Below are 20,154 nucleotides of genomic sequence, written 5' to 3' on the forward strand. Positions count from 1 at the left end.
GAGATTACAAAATGGTGAAGTGTCTCTTTAAGCAGGTCCGTGCGTGACGGCACCTTAAGGACTTATTTGTCTATGTGACCGTGTGTCTGTCACCTGTCGTGTCAGTCTCTCACCTAAACAAAGTCCTTGATAACATCTGTTCTAAAAACGGAAAGCTTCCGCATCATTTGCATTAACTGACTCCTGTAGAGGAGGGGCTGACAACATGCACCCAGATCAATTACACTGTCCAATCAAAACATATGCAAATGAATGTATGTAAGTAAGCGCTGCCAGGGCTCACAGCTTCCGTACCGCGTTCTTTGCCAGGTTGTCTGTAGAGCTACTAAAGTTGGCATGAGCTAATCTAGGTCGGCCTGTCTACTGGTAAACAAACACTGCCTGAGGTGAAGAGGCCATGTCAACACAAGCGTCTGATAAGCGTCTTTCAGTGACCTTGTAGAAAATAGCAACCAGGGGCTGAGAGGTCAACACAAGACGAGTGCGTCCAACAGTCACACAGGGACGTGGCGTGATATTATGTTGCAGTTCATTACATTGATATCTATGTAAAAGGCCTGTATGTTGTGTAAACACTGTTACAGTGGGTAGGTAACATTGGGCTGCAGGGTGGTCACCTGTAGGTGGTGTTGGGCACGTAGACATCCTTGGGTGGGAACTCCAGGATCTCCCTGGTGGGGCGGACCCTGCTGTCTGGGTAGGGCTTGACCTGCTGCAGGTCTGGGGTCAGGCAGTAGTGGGGGTTCTCTGGAGCCGGGGAGATGTCGATCTTCAGCTGGGCTGGAAGAAGAAGAGATACAGGACATCTCACCACTCAAATAATATGAAGATACAATTCTCTGGTAAAGTGGAACGTCACTGGAGACACCCAAACATGCGTGTAGCTCTGTAACACTGACATGATGATGCAGATATTTGGCTGTCAAACTTGATCCCACTGTAATAAAATCTTGAGAGTCTTGAACATCTGATCACGGGAAAATGTTTTGCTAAAATAGCTATATTTACAAGTCTCCTATGAAGCTTCCAATACAAACTTGTCCCCAGTCAGCTTTGTATCATCATCAAAGTATACCATGACAACAATCACATTACCAGTGTATTCAGTGGGTCTTGTTCATGGATGTGGTGTTACTGTACCTGTGATGGGCCTCAGTCTCCTCAGCACAGAGGACGGCCTCCTCATGTCAGCCAGGAACTTATACAGGTCATCATCACTCAATCTGTCCCCCTCCTGCCACACAAAACACACACACACAAAACACACACACACAGCGTTTGAGCCCGAGTGTTGGAGCTTTATCAGTGTACCTCAGCAGGTGTGTAGTGTGGTGTGTGTTGAAGTGTGAGAGGTGTAGAAGTCCTGTCCAGACCTGTTTGAAGAAGTTGGTGACTGTGAGGGTGGCGGGTCTGAAGCTGGTCAGGCTGCATGACTCATCCCCACTGGTGGTCCTCTCTAGGGAGCGACGTCCCACAATGCTAGAGTTCCTCCTCTCCGACCACGAGCCTTTACGCTCTGCAGAGCAACACAAGATCAGAACCAAGGTCAGCGTCACAGTCATGACATCACAAGGTCAAAAGTTCATACTCTCATAAGGTCATACACAAATGATCCTCGAATGACCCATGAGGCTGGCTTCCCTGATCACATGCTTTATTGTTTTTATCAGCTATTTTTACTTCCTAATCTTACGTGGTTGTTATTTACTGTATTATTTTAGACTAAAAAGTGTAAGCTTCTATCACTAAGTCCCTCTCAGCCCAGTCTGACCTGGCAGTCCCATCTCCAGCTCCGTGTCTCTTTCCAGGCTGCCCGCACTATTTACGATGTTCATCAGGTGGATGGCGGTCCATGCAAAGGGCATACGGTACCGACCCAGACGTGTGCAGAACTGCTCCGACTGGCCCCGCAATTTATCCAGCTTTTCTTTGTTCTGCAGGTTTGAGGAGGACACGGTGAATCGAACTTTCTATGCATCTGTTAACTGAATTGATCCACAGACCACTATCTTCAACCTATTTTACACTCAGTCAATAGTTTATTTTTGTTTGTTTTTCAGAGAGAGGGATGAAGGACATCGGCTTATTTGTCACATCATATGATATAATCGATCTTACCTTGGCTGCGTCAGACTCTTTGAAGACCATGTAGGGCTCAGCACACTCTCCAATGTCTCCCTGCTGTAATACCTTTTCCAGCTAGGGACAGGCAACAGGCAGGGGAGGTCATCAGTTGACTATTCACACACAGCATGCCTTTTCATTCATACAGTATGTTCCGGTGTCATTCTTCATAGCCTACTGAGCACGTTATCCTATTCATATCATGTATTTAATCTATTTAATCTATTGATGTTTGTGTATGTATTTGTTAGCTTAGGGTTTTGTGTGTTTATTTGTTTATCAGGACCCCTATTAGTGTCATGTTTGTGTAGCTGTTATTATGTTATTAGCAAAATGGCTAATAAACTTCACTTGACAGTCATGGAGGTGAAATAAAGGTGAGATAAACCTAGCGGATAGGAAGTGATGCGTGTGGCTCACCTGGATGACCAGGAAGACGTCCTGGGAGGGGTAGGTGATGGAGAAGACAGCGGAGCGGGCCAGGGTGGAGATGGCTGCTGATTGGATGTGTGGACGCAACATGCCCTTGGTCTGCTCCGAGTTCAGGTCGAAGAAGAAATTCTCTGATATCTGAGGGAGACATGTGAATGTTGCTAATTACACGTACAAGAGAGTTAATCATGTTGAGCTAGGGTTCAATCTTAATGTGTGTGTGTGTGTGTGTGTGTGTGTGTGTGTGTGTGTGTGTTAGAATGACTTATTTCTCAATCTGTTCATTATGGTCACTGCTACCCTCTAGTGTTTGTTAGAGTAAAGGAGGAGGGTGTGTGTGTGTGTGTGTGTGTGTGTGTGTGGGGGGGGGGATACATAGTATTATAGTATGATTTAAGTGCTTTCTCACAAGGATAGCAGGCCCACTACCTAAGCTTTTGTAGTCAACTCATCTAATTCATGTTGGCTTCCAAACACTTTTAATAGTTTCCCAGAGTGACCCAACAACTCAGGGCCGTGTGGCATTGAGGAAAGCATAACAGCTTACCTTTTTCTTTTCCTTGACATCGTATAAGGCCAAACTGGCGAATATGGGCTCGATTTCTATCTCAAACCTTCAAGGGGAAAAGGAACGGGTCAGCAGAAAGCGGCAGTTAAAAAGAGTGCACAGTTAAAAGGCTTTTAAAGGCCGTCCTCCACTTACTTCAAGGACAAGCACTTGACGAGTAGCCTCTGGCCAAAGTGTTCTTTAGGGACGTCAGGCACACAGTGGCGTTCTATGGGCTCGTCCTTCACATTCACATGAAAACGAAATGGACAAACATAAGCATATAAAAAAAAAACGGTTCTTGAAATATACTATGTAGCCTACTATGAATTTGACCAAAAGTGTCTTTTCACGCTGGAAGCGTGTGAAATGAATTGTGTCTGCTTCATCAATTCTTATAAAAAGGGCTATGGTGATAACATTATCATGAATGGCAAACACATTAATCTGAGAAGAGCTGAACTATACCCAGTCTAAGCCGGAGCTGGCAAGGGCTTAAAGGCACAACCATATATCAGTAGTCTTTGTAGCAGAGTGCAGGCCAGGGCTGGCAGCGTGTGCTGTACCTCATCGAGGGCGGGGTGCAGGGCGAAGAGCTCGCGGTGGCGGTGAGACTTGCGGTGCTCCTCGTTGTGCCGGTCGATCTCCTCGTTGGGGGCGCGGTCAAGCAGGTGGGGCAGGAGAGCGTCGGGGAGGGAGTTCTTCAGGTCAAAGATGCTGCAGGCCCAGCTGCCCCGAGGCGTGTCATCAATGGACATGGACCGCCGCTTCAGGTCATCCTGGGGCAAGACATAGGCGGCACACACACGCACACACACGCACACACGCACACACACACACACACACACACACACACACACACATTAGAGAAGTGACCTATCAAGTATAAGATGGCCATAAAAAAGATGCCGAAATTGATATCATTCATCATGTGTTTGAAAGAATGACTTATGATGCTGACTTGGGTAAAATCAAGTGAGACTGCTGTAGGACTATGCTGAGATTCGCTGGCTTACGGCAGTGTCTTACCTGGTCGTCCTGGTAAGTGCTACTGTCCGGCATCTCATCTGCCTCAAACACCTGTTTAGGCAAGCCTTTCTGTCTCTCCTTCTGCTTGTCGAGGGTATTAGGGTTAAATCCAGTACCAAGCTTATGGTATCTGTCGAGGCAAGCAAAGCACAATTTGAATTTCCCACCTTCATATCCAGGTCCAATATCCACGTGAAGCTACTATACTGCCAGCAGTAGACTGGCAGCAGATTTTGGGCACCAGAACATGAAGCTACTTTGCAACTATAGTACACAAGTAATCTACTCAATCTACAACAGAAAGATAGGACATTGTCCTTCAGCTTTCCCAGCAGCTCTTATCTTAACAGCAGTCAGTCTGGCGTCACAGACATAACATTTCCCTTTGTTATTATTTATTACATTTATTTGACAGGGCAAAGATTCATCTCAGAAGCTGAGAGCTGATTGTTGTACTAGATATAGCTTTACAGCTAATTTGATCTAATTTAATCTGCAGTCCCTGAGTTTAGACAATACAATGACGAAGTAGACCTTACTTTCTGTTGACGATGGCCCAGTCTTCTGTGTAGGACCTGACACAGTCTCGGACGTGAGCATCAGTGTCCCTGTAAAACAAAAAGAGAGTAAGACGTTCGGGTCTACTGGTGCATTCAAGTGCTCCTCAGAAACTCAGAAAGGATTTTTCATACTGGCTAATTCTGAGATAGCTCTGAGTGGGAATCTCAGAGATCTCAGAGGTACACATGTCCAAGCTTCCTATTTCTGAAGAGCACTTGAATGCAGCATAAGCATCACAACAAATGGCACAGAGTCAAATCAATAATGGTAATAGCCATACTCTAGCAAATGTCCTCACTCTGAGGTGGATTGTAGTAGCAGGGGGGACTGGTCTCTTATCTATCTACTATCAGTAGGCATGAACAGGCCCAGTAGGTAAAGTGACAAAAACAGAACACGACCAGTTATGTGTTGCTTATTTCATCTAGTAAAATCGACTGCTGTAATCAGGTTAAAGGGGGGATGAGGAGAGACTTCCTGTTTATATATATTGTAGGACTACATTAATTCGGCAGAACTTTTTTTCCGTTTAGTACAAGCTTCAGTCTACATTCAAATAAATAATAAAGCAAGCAAGCAAGCATGTTTAAACACAGTACAAAAGGAAAGTAACGATGCACCCTTGGCAGATATACAACAAAGGGGAGGTCAACGGTGGGATTCCCAGGCCTGAGTGCAGCCTTGCCTGGGCAACAACCAGACCTACCAACAAACAGACCTAGTCCTATCCCAGTCCTATCCCAGTCCTATCCAGCACCTACCCCTCCTCTGGCACAGCCTGGCCCACAGTGCGACACTCTCGGGGGGTGTAGAGCACCTCAATGTCATCAGGGGGGAACTCGATCAGGTCCCTCAGGGGGCCCGATTCAATGATGGGAGGGTGGGTGATGAGGTACTCCTCAAAGTCCACCGGTTCAACAGCCTCTGTGAGAGGAACCTGCGGAGAGAGGAGATGAGAGGAGTGTGTAAATTAGTAAGCAACAAAGTGAAGAAAAATATAATTGAAATCCAAAGCATATACAGTATAATCAACTTTAGCCAGGGGGTACAATATGCTGAACTATCTCCTAACATTCATATGGAACCTAAAACAGGAGAAGCTGAGTTGACTAGCCTTCAGTGAATTTGGCAAAGGTAGCTAGAACCAAGCTCCGCCGTCAACTAGGAATATGCTTTTATGTCAAAACAAATGTGGGTTGATAAATGTTATGAGACAAGTTCTAGCTTGAGGAATTTCTCAAAATAAATTTGCAGGAAGCCATATCTTTGATATTGGCAGACGCTTAGAGGAAATGGCCTACACACACACACACACAAGATAGCTGACGTAACTGTCTCGAATAACAAGTCCTGGCAAGCACAGCTCCTCAAGCCTAAACTAATGGGCTTTTGGTCTCGGCTATTTCTAAAATGAAGCAGCCAGAGGGACTATTATTTTGTTTTAGTTCAGTTAATGCTTTTCTTTTTATAGAATTGGGAGCACAAACACAATCCTATTCACAGTTTAATTAATGCCCAGCTTTAGCCTAATTATAACGGTATTTGCTCTTTCAGCTCAGCAATGGGGACGCCATCAGGGCAGTATTTTGGCATCGGGCCGCTAAAAGTCAATTGGCCGCCTCAGCAAACACAATTACTGGTCGGAGGAGCCAAGCAATGTTGTCCCTGAGCACACCACAGTGGAGTGAGATGGGATGTGAAGGACGGGGTTTGTTAATGGTTAGCTAATAATACACCCATCCCAAACCCTCCCTCTGCCCACCCCCAACAACACCCAGAGGCATTCTGGGTACTCACCGTGTTGCTGGCTGCCGCACCTACATTGAGGTTCTTGAGGAGCTGTGGGGAGCCCCCATATTGACCAGCGATCTGCTTCCTGACTTCTGCTGCCACAGTCCTGCAGGGAGAGAAAGAAGAATGTTAGTGGAGAGAACATCAAATTGTCAGTGTAGGCTAGGCCTGCATCATACAAAACAGCAGACATGCAGCTTTGCCTTAAGACATCCTTTGCTTTAACAAATGGGAAACCTTCAGCCCACGGGGTAGCCCAGCCTAGAGGAAGACTTTTATAGATTTAATCTAGACTTTGCTTATACGACACAGAGGTTGCCTCCTGGCCGCACACCGTCAAAGCCGTCTCACACACACTTGGGCTTGAAAAGGAGGACGAGAGAGAGAGAGAGAGAGAGAGAGAGAGAGCGAGAGGGCAATGTCAGCAGGATATACGAGTGAGCAGACAAGGCCAGTGTGTTTACTGCAGTGGTCACTGTAAGCTAGGTAAAGAGAGGTATTTCTGGTGTGGGCAAACATTAGTGTTATGGGCCTTGTCGCCCAAGGGTCTTCTCTCACCTCACAGTCCCTGCCCCTGATTGTGGCCTTACAGTGTCCCCTCTGACACTGCAATATATTACACCGCAGAGGAGAGGACAAATAAAAGCCTCCTCTGGACTCCAGTCAGCACAACGCGCCCGGGTCGACAACTGCCGCTGCCACCGCTGAGTCCGGACTCAGACCTTTAAATCACAGCAACACTCAAAACCTCTCTGCACCGTCGCCTTGAGTAAAACAACTACGCAGCAGTAACCCAGGGAGGCACAAACTACAAACGACAAATTAAAAAGAGGAAGAGTGAGACTTAGAGTGATGGGGGCAAGGGGGGGGGGACAAGGTCACAGGCCAGGAGGTCATGATCATGCATATCTGAAGCAGTCAAGTGAAACGAAAGCTCACCCTACTTGCCAACTCAAAACATGATGATGTGAGCTATGCCTAGGACTATATACAGTGAGCTATGCCTAGGACTATATACAGTGAGCTATGCCTAGGACTATATACAGTGAGCTATGCCTAGGACTATATACAGTGAGCTATGCCTAGGACTATATACAGTGCCTTCACTGCCTTCTGCAGTGCTGTCAGTGTCACTAGCACTGAGGCAACAACACATTCCACTGTCCTCCTAAAGCCTCAGACCGGACCTTTATTTAGCTTGGTCACCGCTCAGGAGGGACAACTTGATTAGGCAAGAAGCAGACCACTTGTTTTTCATCCCACAAGGATAACACTTCCCCTGACTGGTGAGAAACAAGGGTGTCTCACACTGTGGATCAGGATCATGACATTAGAGTTAGCCTAGGGTAGTCTAGGAGAGTTGTTAAGAGCTTTGTGACTAAGGGAGCGACCTGAGAAAACCTGGACTGTGTTATGCAGACACAATGTCAGTTGCCTAATTGTATTGGCATCAATCTGTGAAAACAAATCTAACTCTACTAACTCCAATACTGGGAGGCAAACAGGGTCTGAACAGTCCCCACTGTCTCCACACAGTAGGCAATGTATTTCCAAAAGAGTGAGACTTTCTAGGTTGACATTTGGGAAAGAAAAAAAAAAGAGACAAAACAGAATGTTTTTTGTTCAATGCCGCAAAAATCCCCCAGTCCTGATACAAGGACAAAGCCAGTCTTGCAGACAAGGGTGGGTGATCACCCAAAAGTCTCAATCTTAGTGCCAATGAATTAAAAAATAGACCTCAGCCTACGAGGTACCAGCAGATTGCCACAGAGACTTTTAATGCATCAGATCTGATCTAGCTGTACGTCAGCGAGGACAAACTCAATGCAGATGCTACAGCTTTCCAAAAACCCAGATAACCGTAATCCCTCTGGTGGGTGGTGCCCTTCTTCATTCACCATGGAGGTCTGAGCTTAACCATGAAATAAGAGTGTGTGTGTGTGTGTGGAGGAACCAAAAACCATGTGACATAAGCTCAGAGAGAAAACAAAAACATCAGCCATCTCTAAACTGTGTACATTTGGTGCGAATCTGTCAATAATCTGACAGAGGGTTTAATCATCTGAAAAAGATGAACTAGATTTGTTGAAGTCTAGCCTACTATGTTTACATTGGCATTCAGACTGAAATGTGGGGTGCACACACATTTCAATCAACAAATTAAACATGATGGATCCTTCACAGCAAACACAACTTCAAGATCTTTGTTTACACCTCACTCATTGATTGCAAGTGAAAGTTTAATGTGGCATTTACAGTAGTAGCCATGTGTAGTAGCAGCCATATGTGCATTTCTTTACTTGACTGCCTGGCATTTATAATCCATAAAGTGATATTGCGATTGGTTAAAACCATTGTATAAACCCTTTTGTTGGCAGTTATAATGGCAAAATCCTTGAAGTGACCCATTTTCCTCTCTAATGCTTTGTTTACACTCAAAGCATACACAGCAACTGAAACTGACACAAAGCCTTTTGTTCGTTCCTACAGAATACTTTGATCTGAATGCATCTCTTTAACTGCGACAGAGCCAAATATTTTTGGCTTTTGCTGGTAGGTACGACTGACTGTGCTGTCCACTGCACTGAACCGATGCCTGCTCTCGTGTCAACCAAGCGTCCTACAATGTGTCAAGTCAGTGACACCCACCCCAGTCGCCGTGACCACAACCACCTACACACTACGAGTCTCAGATTTTCAACACGGTTCAATTCATGCACACGACGAATACTTCTAAAGACAGACAAGGTTGGGCTTGATTTGAGATGTCAAACGAAAACGTCAACCGCTACCGCACAGATGCGACTACAACAAAACACACATCATTGATAAAACACAGACGCTCGTCTCACACTGGGCGGGTCTGACACTGGGGCATCTTTGATATGGCTAACGATACGATAGCTAGCTGGAGATGCTAGCGGACTGGGCCTTATTTGGGAATGGATTGTCTTGAAACGAAGCGCAGATGACGAGAGTTATAAGCAGCATAGCTTGACCGAGGGACTCAGTCAGTGAACGCAGTGTTAAAATTGGATCTAACGGTCCTTACCTGCTTATTTTTTGGGCGAAGGCGCGGCGCTCAGCCATGGCTGTAGCCGCTGATGAGTTTAGATTCCCAGGCTTTCCACTACTCCACTGCTACCCGAAAGGAAAAAAGACACTGGAATTGCTACCGTAAAGAACATAAAGCAGGCGCACACGAACACACCCTGTCATGACCACAGGAGGACCACAGTCAGATGCGCCTGTCAGTTTGTCAACCACCCAGATCTATTTTCCCACAATACGAACAGCCTGTTAGTAACAGGAAAGTAAATGTGGCCCACAAGCTCATGAATCACAGTACATTTTGGGAAAGGAAACTAACGATCTGACATTCGATGTGATGTGATTTTCCTCCCAAAATACCAGTGAAGGATGGGTTTGATGTGAGCAAAGTGTGTAACCCCTAGACGGGTTTCTAACCTCACTTACACATGCACTTTTTAGTCTATTTTAGTGTTTCACTGTTTTGTAATTCCTTTATGTCTGCGAATAAATACATAAATACAAATAAATACAAGAGTTACCTCAATTGAGAAGATTACATGCAGAACACACTTGGTAAATCAGTTCATAGGCTATCAGTTCATCATAGGTTATCAGAGAGAGAAAAAGAGTAGGATTCCTGAGTAGAAATAAATACATGGGGGAAGGGAAATTAGTCTTTATGATATTCCATGTTCCTGGTAAACACATGAACCACATAAACTGAAATATAGTGCATTATGAAATAATCAAACTTTCAAACAAATCTCGAGAAATGTTTTGTAAACACATTTGATTTACTGTACGCTCCAGAAGGAATGTACAGATTGTACAGTGCGCTACTATCGTTCAAGCCAAGTTGCAACCCAGACATATCGCGTTGCGACGTGACACAAATACCGCGAGAGTCGCGTGCTAGTTGACGCTTGCTTCCTCAAAATGTAAACATTAGCTAGATAGCTGCACATTCTAATATCACTGATATTCTTATTTTAGCTATTTGATCTCTTCCTCCAACTAGACTCATCTCTCAGTTGTTAGACTGGGTACTGGGCGCAGAAATTTGTTGTAATTATTGAGCTAGCTAGCTAGTCTGTGTTTGTGACAAAATGTTGGAAAAATGCATACGAATTGATGAGAGATAAGGTAAGAAGAACGTGTTTAGTAACCAGCTCGGTAGTTGGTTGTGTCCTCAACATGTCATGTCACTTTAACGTTTTGTTTCTAGGATCCAAAAACTGTTATGTCATGCACTGATGTAATAATTGTCCATGCACTTGAAATGAGCTAGCCTAAAACTATTACAGAACGGCTCTGGGGTTGTCAAGCTGCGCGGGGATGGGTGCCAATCCTTGGTGGTTAAAATGGAGAATAAAGGGAGCGACGAGGTGGAGAAATTGAAGACAAAGTTTATGTCAGCATGGCACAATGTGAAGTACAGTAAGTGCATCTAATGGTTCTTTCAGTCTCCTTCAGGCTACTGGAAATAAACGGACAGACCAATCGACCATAGACACTATCACTCTCACATTCACACTGTACTCTGTTTTGATAAAGACTGATATGCATGGCTATGCAAAAACAACCTTTGGAAGGTCTGACATTTGTCAACAGGCTGCGAAGCTGCGTTATGTCATTTAATCTTAACTCATGACAGACATGATAATGATCAGAGTATGTGGTTTTCCTGCCGCCAAGTCAGTCAGTTAGTCATGTGTTGTGTTTATATTCTCTTTCACTTTCATGGACTGTATTTGTTGTGTGTTTGTGCTGTCAAGTAGCAGCTTGTTTACTCGTACCTACCTAATCGTTCTGATCTTTAGGTTGGGCATTGAAGACAAAGACCTCCTTTAGTAGAAATTCCCCAGTGTTCCTCCTGGGAAAATGTTACCATTTTAAGGTTGAAGGTAACCCCCCCCCCCCACACACACACACACACACACACAGAAACACCCATTCCGCTGTTATTGCTAGGTTCCCGTGAAATAAAGTTACAGATTGTTATTGACTCCATTTGATATTTGATTGATCTGATCCAATTGGTTGTGAGTGATCATATCATCTTTTCCTCAGATGAGGACAGCCCTACGGAGAGCTGTAGCACAGAGGCCTCTGACGATGACCTCATGACCGGGAACGTCGAGGCTTTCCGGAGAGACTTTGCGTCCCGTGTGTGGCTGACATACAGGGAGGAGTTCCCTGCCCTGCAAGGCTCTTCCCTCACTTCAGACTGCGGCTGGGGCTGTATGCTGAGGGCAGGACAGATGATGTTGGCACAGGCCCTCATCCTTCACTTCATGGGCAGAGGTCAGTGGAATGTCAAAATGCATCCTTTCTTCCTCTTGTTTTTGTAGAAATCACTCATCTGACATGACTTTATCGGTGGAAGCGACGGAATGAGAAAGCTCGCTCATTCACGTTAGATCTGTGATTTCCTCAAATAAAGGAGAAAGGAAAGATGCATTTTTGAAAGAATTGGAGCAGGGTCATTATGAACAAGAAGAATCATGGAACACGTGCCTCTCTATACCCTCTTGAATTACCCTCTAAATGTGACACAAGATCAGGCAGGATTGATAACAGTATACAGAACACCAACTGCCGGAGGTTATCCATCACGTATATCATATCACCCATCTAGTTCCATCAGATAAAAGCGTATCTCAAGAGGGGAATGAAAAAGGCATTTGAAGAGTTTTCAGACATAGCCACGGGGACTTGCTGCGTCGTGGAGTATGAATAGACATCAAAAGATATTTATTCAATTTCTCCAAGCATCAAATATGTTTAGACTCCTCCACGGTTTCTGAAGAAGGAATATGCCACACACAAACCACTTTTTTTTTTTAAACCATCATTGTGAGCTGTAGGGTGAAATCTGGTTGTGTAAATCTGTCTCCTTCGCAACATGAACTCTCTTCTCTGGCGAGTCTTAAGATCTCTTCAGGCCAATACAATTAGATGATGAAGAGGGACCTCGTTTACTACATGTTTAATGCAGTCATTTAGAAAACAATATTTAAGTGCTAACTTGTTCTTCCACCAAATCTGAAATATGTCATTAAATACATTTTACTCTATGAAAATGACTAATGGCCACTTAAAGATATTTATTGATCAATTTCACTTCCATTCACTCTGCAAGGTCATTATGTTAATGCTTCATACCCTAGTCAGGCTCCTTTTACAACTCTGGCCACTCCCACCCTCACCACCCCTAGGTGCCCACCCTGTTTGTAGGGCTAAAATGCTGTAAAAGTGAAATACTGGACACACTGAGCCCTATAATTGGACTATTATACCATTGGATTTCCCTATTCTCGTATATTTAAAGTCAAATTCGACTGTATCTGTTACAGCAGAAGATTTAAGGCGAAAGTTTGATTTCATGAGTTCTGAAAGACTTCTAAATCTTGTCATAGTATGAGGGCCAGATTGGGAATTTCACCTATCATGGCCACCTAATCATCCCCGGCTTTCAATTGGCTCATTCATCCCCTCTCCTCTCCCCTGCAACACTTTCCCAGGTCGTTGCTGCAAAAGAGAATATGTTTTCAGTCAACTCACCTGGTACAATAAGGGTTAAATAAACTACAATTAAAAAAGGTGATGGGTCAAATACATGTGTGGATGTTGTGTGGATATGCTCTCCAGTGTGTTTGGCAGAGGGCCAGTGCCATTTGCTGTAACTATAACCTTTCTTTTGCTTAATCAAATTCCATAGTTACAGTATTAGCATATTTTCTGAAAGTTATTGGGTTTTTTATACACCTCATCAAAGGTAGTTTGATTACAGTCATTAAAAGCGTCTCATTTGATAGCAAAGTGGTCAAAGGGAATGGTAGAGTAAAAAGAAAAAAAAAGAAGCAAATCATCCCCCTTTCATCCCCCTCTTCCTCCTCTGTGGTGTTTGTCAGATTGGACGTGGTCGGAGGCGCTGGCCCTCCAGCCCCTGGACACCGAGACCTGGACCAGCAGTGCAGCCAAGCGTCTGGTGGCCTCTCTGGACGCCACACTGCAGGGGGAGAGGCTCTCTGACCCTGACCCTGGGCCCCATCTCCAGGCCCACAAGGCAGCGGAGGAGGCTGATGCCCACCTGAGGGAGGTCTACCACCGCACCCTGGTGTCCTGGTTCGGGGACAGCCCCTCGGCACAGCTGGGGCTCCACAGGCTGGTAGAGTTGGGCCTGGTGTCTGGGAAGCGGGCAGGGGACTGGTACGGGCCTGCCGTGGTGGCACACATCCTGAGGTGGGCCTGGAGACTGGTGCTAAGGCTCTTATACCAATACTGTTCTTGGATATGTATCATTTTCTTTGTGACCGTTGATCTGAAACCAATAAGTGAAAGCAAAACTAGTATGATGTTTTTAATGGTTTGTATTCTATTCTTGTTTCCCTCCGAATGAAAAGCAAGCCAATTCATTATGTTGATAGGGTGTTAAAAATAATAAACAGAGAATATCCCCCTTGTGAGTAAAACCTCAGCAAAGCTGTTCATAGGGTAGGTTTACTGGCACCATTGAGTGTGATATGTGGGGAGGTTTAAGTGTAGATCTCTCTCTCTCTCTCTCTCTCTCTGTGTCTTAGAAAAGCTGTAGAGGAGGCAACAGACCCTGGACTGGCGGGCATAACCGCTTACGTCGCACAGGACTGCACAGGTATGAAATATGATCCTGAGGGTCTGGGCACCCAGCCCAGTCTGACCTCTCATCAGGGAGACGTGCAGTATGTGGGGAGGATAGAGGGATAGAGAGAGGCCCAGAGAGATGCAGAGGTGACAGGGCACGAACCTCCTCACATCACACACACGTTTGATACCAATCCCATGCATTCCAATGAGCCCATACTACTGATTTGTACCTCCACCAGCCTCCGCTGGTACACACACACTCTGGATGAGAGACAAACAGTACTTTACTGCACTCTTCTGTATAAGAGAGAAGCGTAATGTTCTCTATGAACATATGCATGATAGTCATTTGTTTATACAAATTATTAACAAATGACTATCATGCATATGTTCATAGAGAACATTACACTTCTCTCTTTGTTTTATTTTCTGTGATCTGCTCTGTACACACTAGTCTGCATCCCAAACTACAGATAGACAGACAGACAGACGGTCATATCGACCCCTGTCTGACCTCCAGTATCGATCCTCCCTAGTGTACAGTGCTGATGTCATGGATTGCCACCGCACCCCCGGGCCGTCGGGTGCAGGAGGACCGGACGCCCCACCCCTCACAGACACCCGAGCCGTCATCATCCTCATCCCAGTCCGGCTGGGCGGAGAGAAGACCAACCCGGACTACTTTAACTTCGTCAAGGTGACAGAGGGATGATTACAACACCGTAGAGAAAAGAACTGTAGGGAGTTTTGAATGTACAGAATCCAATTGTCAAACGATGTAACATCCGATGAATACAGGGACCACAAATGTACTGTTTTAGGGGTAGTATATTGTCATTTTTGCATCTGCACTCCTAGTACTTTGCTGCGTTAAGTTGGACATGAGAGCACAGAGAGACTATTAGCTACTGTGCACCGTGACCTGTTACGGTATATGAATATGCTCAGTAGCAGTGTTGGGGACAATTTCAATTCAATCAATTCAGGAAGCTGAAACTGAAATTCCAGTTCCAATTCCAAATGCCCTCTATGCTTTTCAGTGAGGAAAATGTATAATTGGAAATTGGAATTGGAATGTTAATTTCCTGAAATGAAATGGAATTGACCCCTAACCGTTTTTAACAGTATTTTTAACAGTATTTGATTGGCTGTCCACCACTGTCCTCAGGGTATATTGAGTCTGGAGTACTGCATTGGCATCATCGGAGGGAAGCCCAAACAGGCCTGCTACTTTGTGGGATTTCAAGGTGAATGTTTGCCCCTGCAACCTGAGGGGAACAGAGAAGTGGAGATCATTTTGCATAATGTCCTCTCTGTATAAAGAGACAAAGTAAGTTAATGCATTCCTGTTTGCGAGAGGAGAGCGGAGAGGAGTGGGTGAAACAGCGCTTATTTTATTTTCTCTGACCCATCAAAGCCCCGCTCATTCATCATGAGTAAACCTCCCTAGTTGTGGCCGTAATTGATTTCCATAGGAAGCTCGCGGAAATTTCATCTGGCCCCAAAGTGAGCTACTCTCCATCACCTTCAGCGGCCGGGAGGAACCTTCAGTTGTACATCTTGGCAGTCAATATTTACACATTTACATTTTACCAATTTGAAATACCGTGTAGGATGATGTCTAAATGACAAGCAATACATTCTCCCTGCCAAGTCGGGAGTTCGGCCCGCATTCATCATATGCAAATGGGGGAATATAATTGCGGTGTTTGTAAAAGTAATTTCCCCACACAAAAATTAAATGACAGCCCCTTTTGTTAGGGGGTAAAAAATGTGCTTGTACAACCGCATTTGATTATGCAGAGTTTAATCCACCGCGGTGGATATTAAAAAACAGGAACCTCGCAAGAGGCATATTTGACTGGAAGAAGGCTAACAGTAGCCTAGCGGATGACTTTGAGCTGCTCTGCATAGAAATTGGAGTGAATGCGTTTGTAATAATCAGATGTTTTTGAATAACTTGTCTTTTGTTTTGTCCTTGCAGATGACAGCTTGATTTACATGGACCCTCATTACTGTCAGACTTTTGTGGATGTCAGCACTAGCGATTTCCCTCTCCAGGTGATGTGAAATTACACCCAGCTGACTGGGGTTCAGTAATGTGAATTTAATAGTTTCTGTTAGTACTTAAGGGTATGAATCTTAAAGCAGCCTCCGCTCAATTACCTAGTCCCTGGCTCCTGATTTATTTGCTGCTCAGACACGTGCGGCTGCCGCTTAAGAGAAATATGGTGAATATGGGCTCAGATACTATGGGCCTGAATATTTCAGGACTCACACATAAAAAAAAAACGGCATATTTCATAAACTGCTGCATTGGAACTTATGCCGGTGCTTTGGTACACTGCAGCACGCAATGTGACAAGAGACCAGACACAAAGGAGCAATGATTTTTGTCTTATTTTCTACTGGGACAACAGATTAATAGAATTGCTTTCGTATATAGAAGCATACATTATAGTCATAATGAAAGGCTGAGTCCTTGTTTTTTTTTTTATTATGTCTTATTTCACCTTGTATCTGTGATACTTAACCGCACGAATATGAACAATCAAACTGCTGATGCAGAGTAGAACAAAAAACGTCTGTGTTGGCAGTTTGTAGTTGCTTCATTTGAGCCAGTCTTTTAAGTTAGTCTTCTAATCAGGACATTCTGTCCCACTTGTTGTTAGTCCTATCATTGCCCATCACCAAAGAAGATGCCTTTCAACAAGATGGACCCCAGCTGCACCATAGCCTTTTACTCCAGGAGTGTTCAGGACTATGAGAGAATCAGCCAGGAGCTGTCAAAGGTGGGGTCTCCTACGTCCTTTACTGCTCAGTCAACATCACAATACTACATTGTGCCGGTTTGTTGCTTAGTCATGGTTGTCAAATAAGATACTCATACCAATCAAACAATGAGTAGAGGAGTGGTCAGTGTTTGACAAGAGTTAGAGAGAGAAAAGACTGCTCAGATGTGGTCTAAATAGGTGTGGTACTGTCAACATCAAGATTCCAGGTGTAATTTTGACAGGGACCACTAATACTAAATGGATTTGTAAGAATGGATTTGTACAATTTGTCTCACCATTGTATTTGTATTGTCTTTTGTTTTTGTTCTACTCAAATATGGATATTATGTCCACATATGGACATAATATGTCCAAATATGGACATAATATCCATATTTGAGTACAACAAAAAAAGTTATCTGAATTGGCCACCAGATGGCACCATTTAGCTGTAAATCTGATGCTGTTTCCCTTTTGTGCCTCCAATCCCACAAGCTGGTTGCCCTGATGTACCGTAAGAGGCTGCGGTCTTACTCAAGTAAACTTAGAATGTTGGGAGTAGACTACCCCTAACATTTTTGCATGTATGTGTGTATATATTTCAGGTGCTGCATCCATCAGCGAAGGAGAAGTACCCAGCATTCACTTTTATGCAAGGTCACGGAAGAGATTATGACCTTTCTGGAGCGTTGACCCAAGAGAAGAGGGAATGGCCCTTCATCCGCGACCCGAGGAGAGCAGCCGCCACAGCTGGAGATTTTGTGCTTCTCTGATGGCCGGCGCTAAGGTCAAAGGCCAATGTCAGGGACTTTTGGTTTCTGGGAGGATTAACTGTGAAGCCACTTTGCTCGAATGCTTTTCCCTGGACTCTGCAAACTGGAAGTTTCACAAGAAACTGTTTCAGACACTTCCTGCATATATATATGTATAATGTATAAAGAACTGCATTCCCCAACTCTTTCATACACTTTTGATTTTTCAACATGTCTGGCAACATTTTATTTTGCCTACACCAGTGCCAATTTGTTATTTTGTCAATATGGATAGTTGCTGTAATTTTTGACTGCTCCACTCAGATATGTACAGTTACATGGGGGGGGGGATACCTGGAGTCTATGAGAGGGGTCATTTGATGCACGCCATCACTGAGATCATGCACCCTACTGTATGCACTGTGTTGTTGATCCTAGTTGAACATAGGGTGCCTTGGCTTAATGAAACAGCTAATCTCAGCCATATTTAAAACACATTTGCCTTTTAAGAAAACCGTTGCTGTTCCACAGTGGATGGTGATTTCTAGAGTAGCTATTCTGACTGATAGTGTGATTCTGTAGCCTGTCCGGACACAGCCAGGAGCTAACAGGAGCTAGCACCATTCACACATAGTGATAGCTAGCTTGCTATACTCATAGAACAAGTCCTGGAGATCTAACTGTTTTATTACCTATTATTTTCATACATTTCGAATAATTACTTTGGATCTATTCATTATTATAATGTGTTTTTGATTTTTCAAACACTGTTTGAATCAGACATACGTATTTGAGCATTTCAGGTTATTGTGCTTGAAAAGGTACTTTGGTTTGTGTGTTTTCAGTTTTCAGTTTTTCAAAGCAAGTGTAATGTGTGTTATTAGAAGGCTTAGCCAATGACAACCACGTCAGTGGGGATGAAGGGTGAAATGCCAGACTTCCCTCACCAAAGCACTTTCACAGTAATTATACTAGTTAACACTTTAAGCACACAACGTCCTCTCACTTACTACATTGTGATGTCCTAATCATCCCATTTAAATTGTGACATTTGAAAAATCCACCGTCAATTTAATGAGGGTTGAGTATAATTGAAATGTTGTACAATAATGTTTGACTGTTTCAAGATCAGCACTCAAGTGTACATGCATAAAGACAGGTCCAATTCTACTTGTGTTGCCAAATGTAAACAAAACTAAGCTCTGTGACTCAATGTATTGATTCTCACACAGCTGTGCAGCAAAGTCCAATAAAGTCTTTCAACCTTTTGGATGTTTTGATTTTGCCTCTTCACACTCTTGGAAAAAAAGATCTATTTGTTTGTCTCATTTTCAGTGCAAAATGCAAACTTCAGTGATGTGTTGAAATGTATTCAATCCTTCCCTCCCCGGTCAAATATAGAAGATTAAAACTAATCGTACGTTCTAACCGTCTCTACAGCCCATTAGCCAGGAAACCGGAAAAAATGTGACCCTCTGACACAGACGGGATTGTGTCCGCCTGCAGAGGAAAAGAAAATATCCTTGTGTGCAATGCAGTGTTGCCATGGGTAATCTATCTGTTGCCCCCATCGTTTGAGCAATGCTGGGCTGTTTTCATGTACAATCCAAATTCTTGTATTATGAGTAGCTTGTCCCTGGGTGAGGGTGGGGGGGGGGGGGGCTGCCCCTATGAGGGGGTGCCAGGCTAGGGTAGGGGTGAGTGAGGATGGCCAGAGAGGAAGAATCCCCTATCTGTTCTCATCTCTCTTCATTGAGAACATGGCGCTGGCAGGGGACATAAAGGCATCATTTAGAGCTTGTGTCTGATCAGTGGTTTCATACAGGGCTGTTTTTAGGGGGAGAACCGGGTGTGTGTGGAGTGGACAGAGCGGGAGGATGCATGGAACATCAAGTATGCAGCAACGTGCCTGCATTCTGGTGCTGTGGATGGGAGGTTGCTGGGGAGAGGAAAGGGCCGGAGGAGGGGGGTGGGGGGGGGGGGAGATTTGGGGATTTTTGTCAGCCCTTACATGAAAGAGCGTTTGTGCTGGGGGGCACAGGGCGCTGTGAGGGTCCGCTGTGTTCGGCATGTATTTACAGGGATGTATGAATATTTGATTAATGAGTCATGGGCTCTGGGGAAATGCAATAAATGGGCAGCCGCTGTAAAAAGCCCCCCCCCCACCCACCCATACCACACACACACACACACACACTCTACCCCCCCAACCTCCCCCCAACCATGCCCTCCTGTTTAACACAGCTGCCAATAGTGTCATTGACATTGCGGATTCCTGAAAATCTAATCTGCGCAGCCGAGCAAATTCCTCACATGAAAGGGAATCCATGAGAGGCATCCTTCTGTCCCAGGGTCTGCAGCTCAGAGACGCTCAATAAAGATTTTATTTTGGTATCATTCACAGGGGGAAATGGGTAGTGTCACGCTGCCCTGGGGCAACGCAGAATCAGCGGGAAATGGGAATGGAATGAAGTAGGATTTTTGG

General features: G+C 44.6%; 2 protein-coding genes across 8 annotated transcripts in view; one reads left to right on the plus strand and one right to left on the minus strand.

Annotated features, from left to right (window-relative positions):
• The window catches only part of dock7 (dedicator of cytokinesis 7), a 43,141-nt gene extending 33,500 nt beyond the window's left edge, over positions 1-9,641 (minus strand). For all 6 annotated transcript variants that reach the window (XM_083671841.1, XM_083671840.1, XM_083671838.1 and 3 more), the window contains exons 1-14: positions 9,537-9,641; positions 6,491-6,590; positions 5,455-5,630; positions 4,672-4,740; positions 4,133-4,262; positions 3,670-3,882; positions 3,260-3,345; positions 3,104-3,170; positions 2,545-2,694; positions 2,119-2,199; positions 1,772-1,934; positions 1,374-1,516; positions 1,141-1,234; positions 618-780 (exon numbers count right to left, since the gene is read on the minus strand). In XM_083671841.1, the coding sequence (XP_083527967.1) occupies positions 618-780; positions 1,141-1,234; positions 1,374-1,516; positions 1,772-1,934; positions 2,119-2,199; positions 2,545-2,694; positions 3,104-3,170; positions 3,260-3,345; positions 3,670-3,882; positions 4,133-4,262; positions 4,672-4,740; positions 5,455-5,630; positions 6,491-6,590; positions 9,537-9,574 (1,673 nt within the window). In that variant the 5' untranslated portion in view covers positions 9,575-9,641. The remainder of the gene's footprint in view (positions 1-617; positions 781-1,140; positions 1,235-1,373; positions 1,517-1,771; positions 1,935-2,118; positions 2,200-2,544; positions 2,695-3,103; positions 3,171-3,259; positions 3,346-3,669; positions 3,883-4,132; positions 4,263-4,671; positions 4,741-5,454; positions 5,631-6,490; positions 6,591-9,536) is intronic.
• Positions 9,642-10,469: 828 nt separating this feature from the next.
• Positions 10,470-18,928, plus strand: atg4c (autophagy related 4C, cysteine peptidase). Of its 2 annotated transcripts, XM_083672086.1 has the most exons (11): positions 10,472-10,660; positions 10,822-10,954; positions 11,338-11,421; positions 11,588-11,821; positions 13,432-13,762; positions 14,101-14,171; positions 14,680-14,840; positions 15,312-15,390; positions 16,128-16,204; positions 16,816-16,935; positions 17,523-18,928. In XM_083672086.1, exons 1-11 carry the CDS (start codon positions 10,649-10,651, stop codon positions 17,688-17,690), a joined length of 1,470 nt encoding a protein of 489 aa, XP_083528212.1. In that variant the 5' UTR covers positions 10,472-10,648; the 3' UTR covers positions 17,691-18,928. The 2 variants fall into 2 exon arrangements, with proteins under 2 accessions (XP_083528213.1, XP_083528212.1); XM_083672087.1 differs by lacking the exon at positions 16,816-16,935 and having other exon boundaries at positions 10,470-10,660.
• Positions 18,929-20,154: the final 1,226 nt, after the last annotated feature.

This window comes from Argentina silus, assembly GCF_951799395.1.
Source record: "Argentina silus genome assembly, chromosome: 6".
In the NCBI taxonomy this organism is placed as follows: domain Eukaryota; kingdom Metazoa; phylum Chordata; class Actinopteri; order Argentiniformes; family Argentinidae; genus Argentina; species Argentina silus.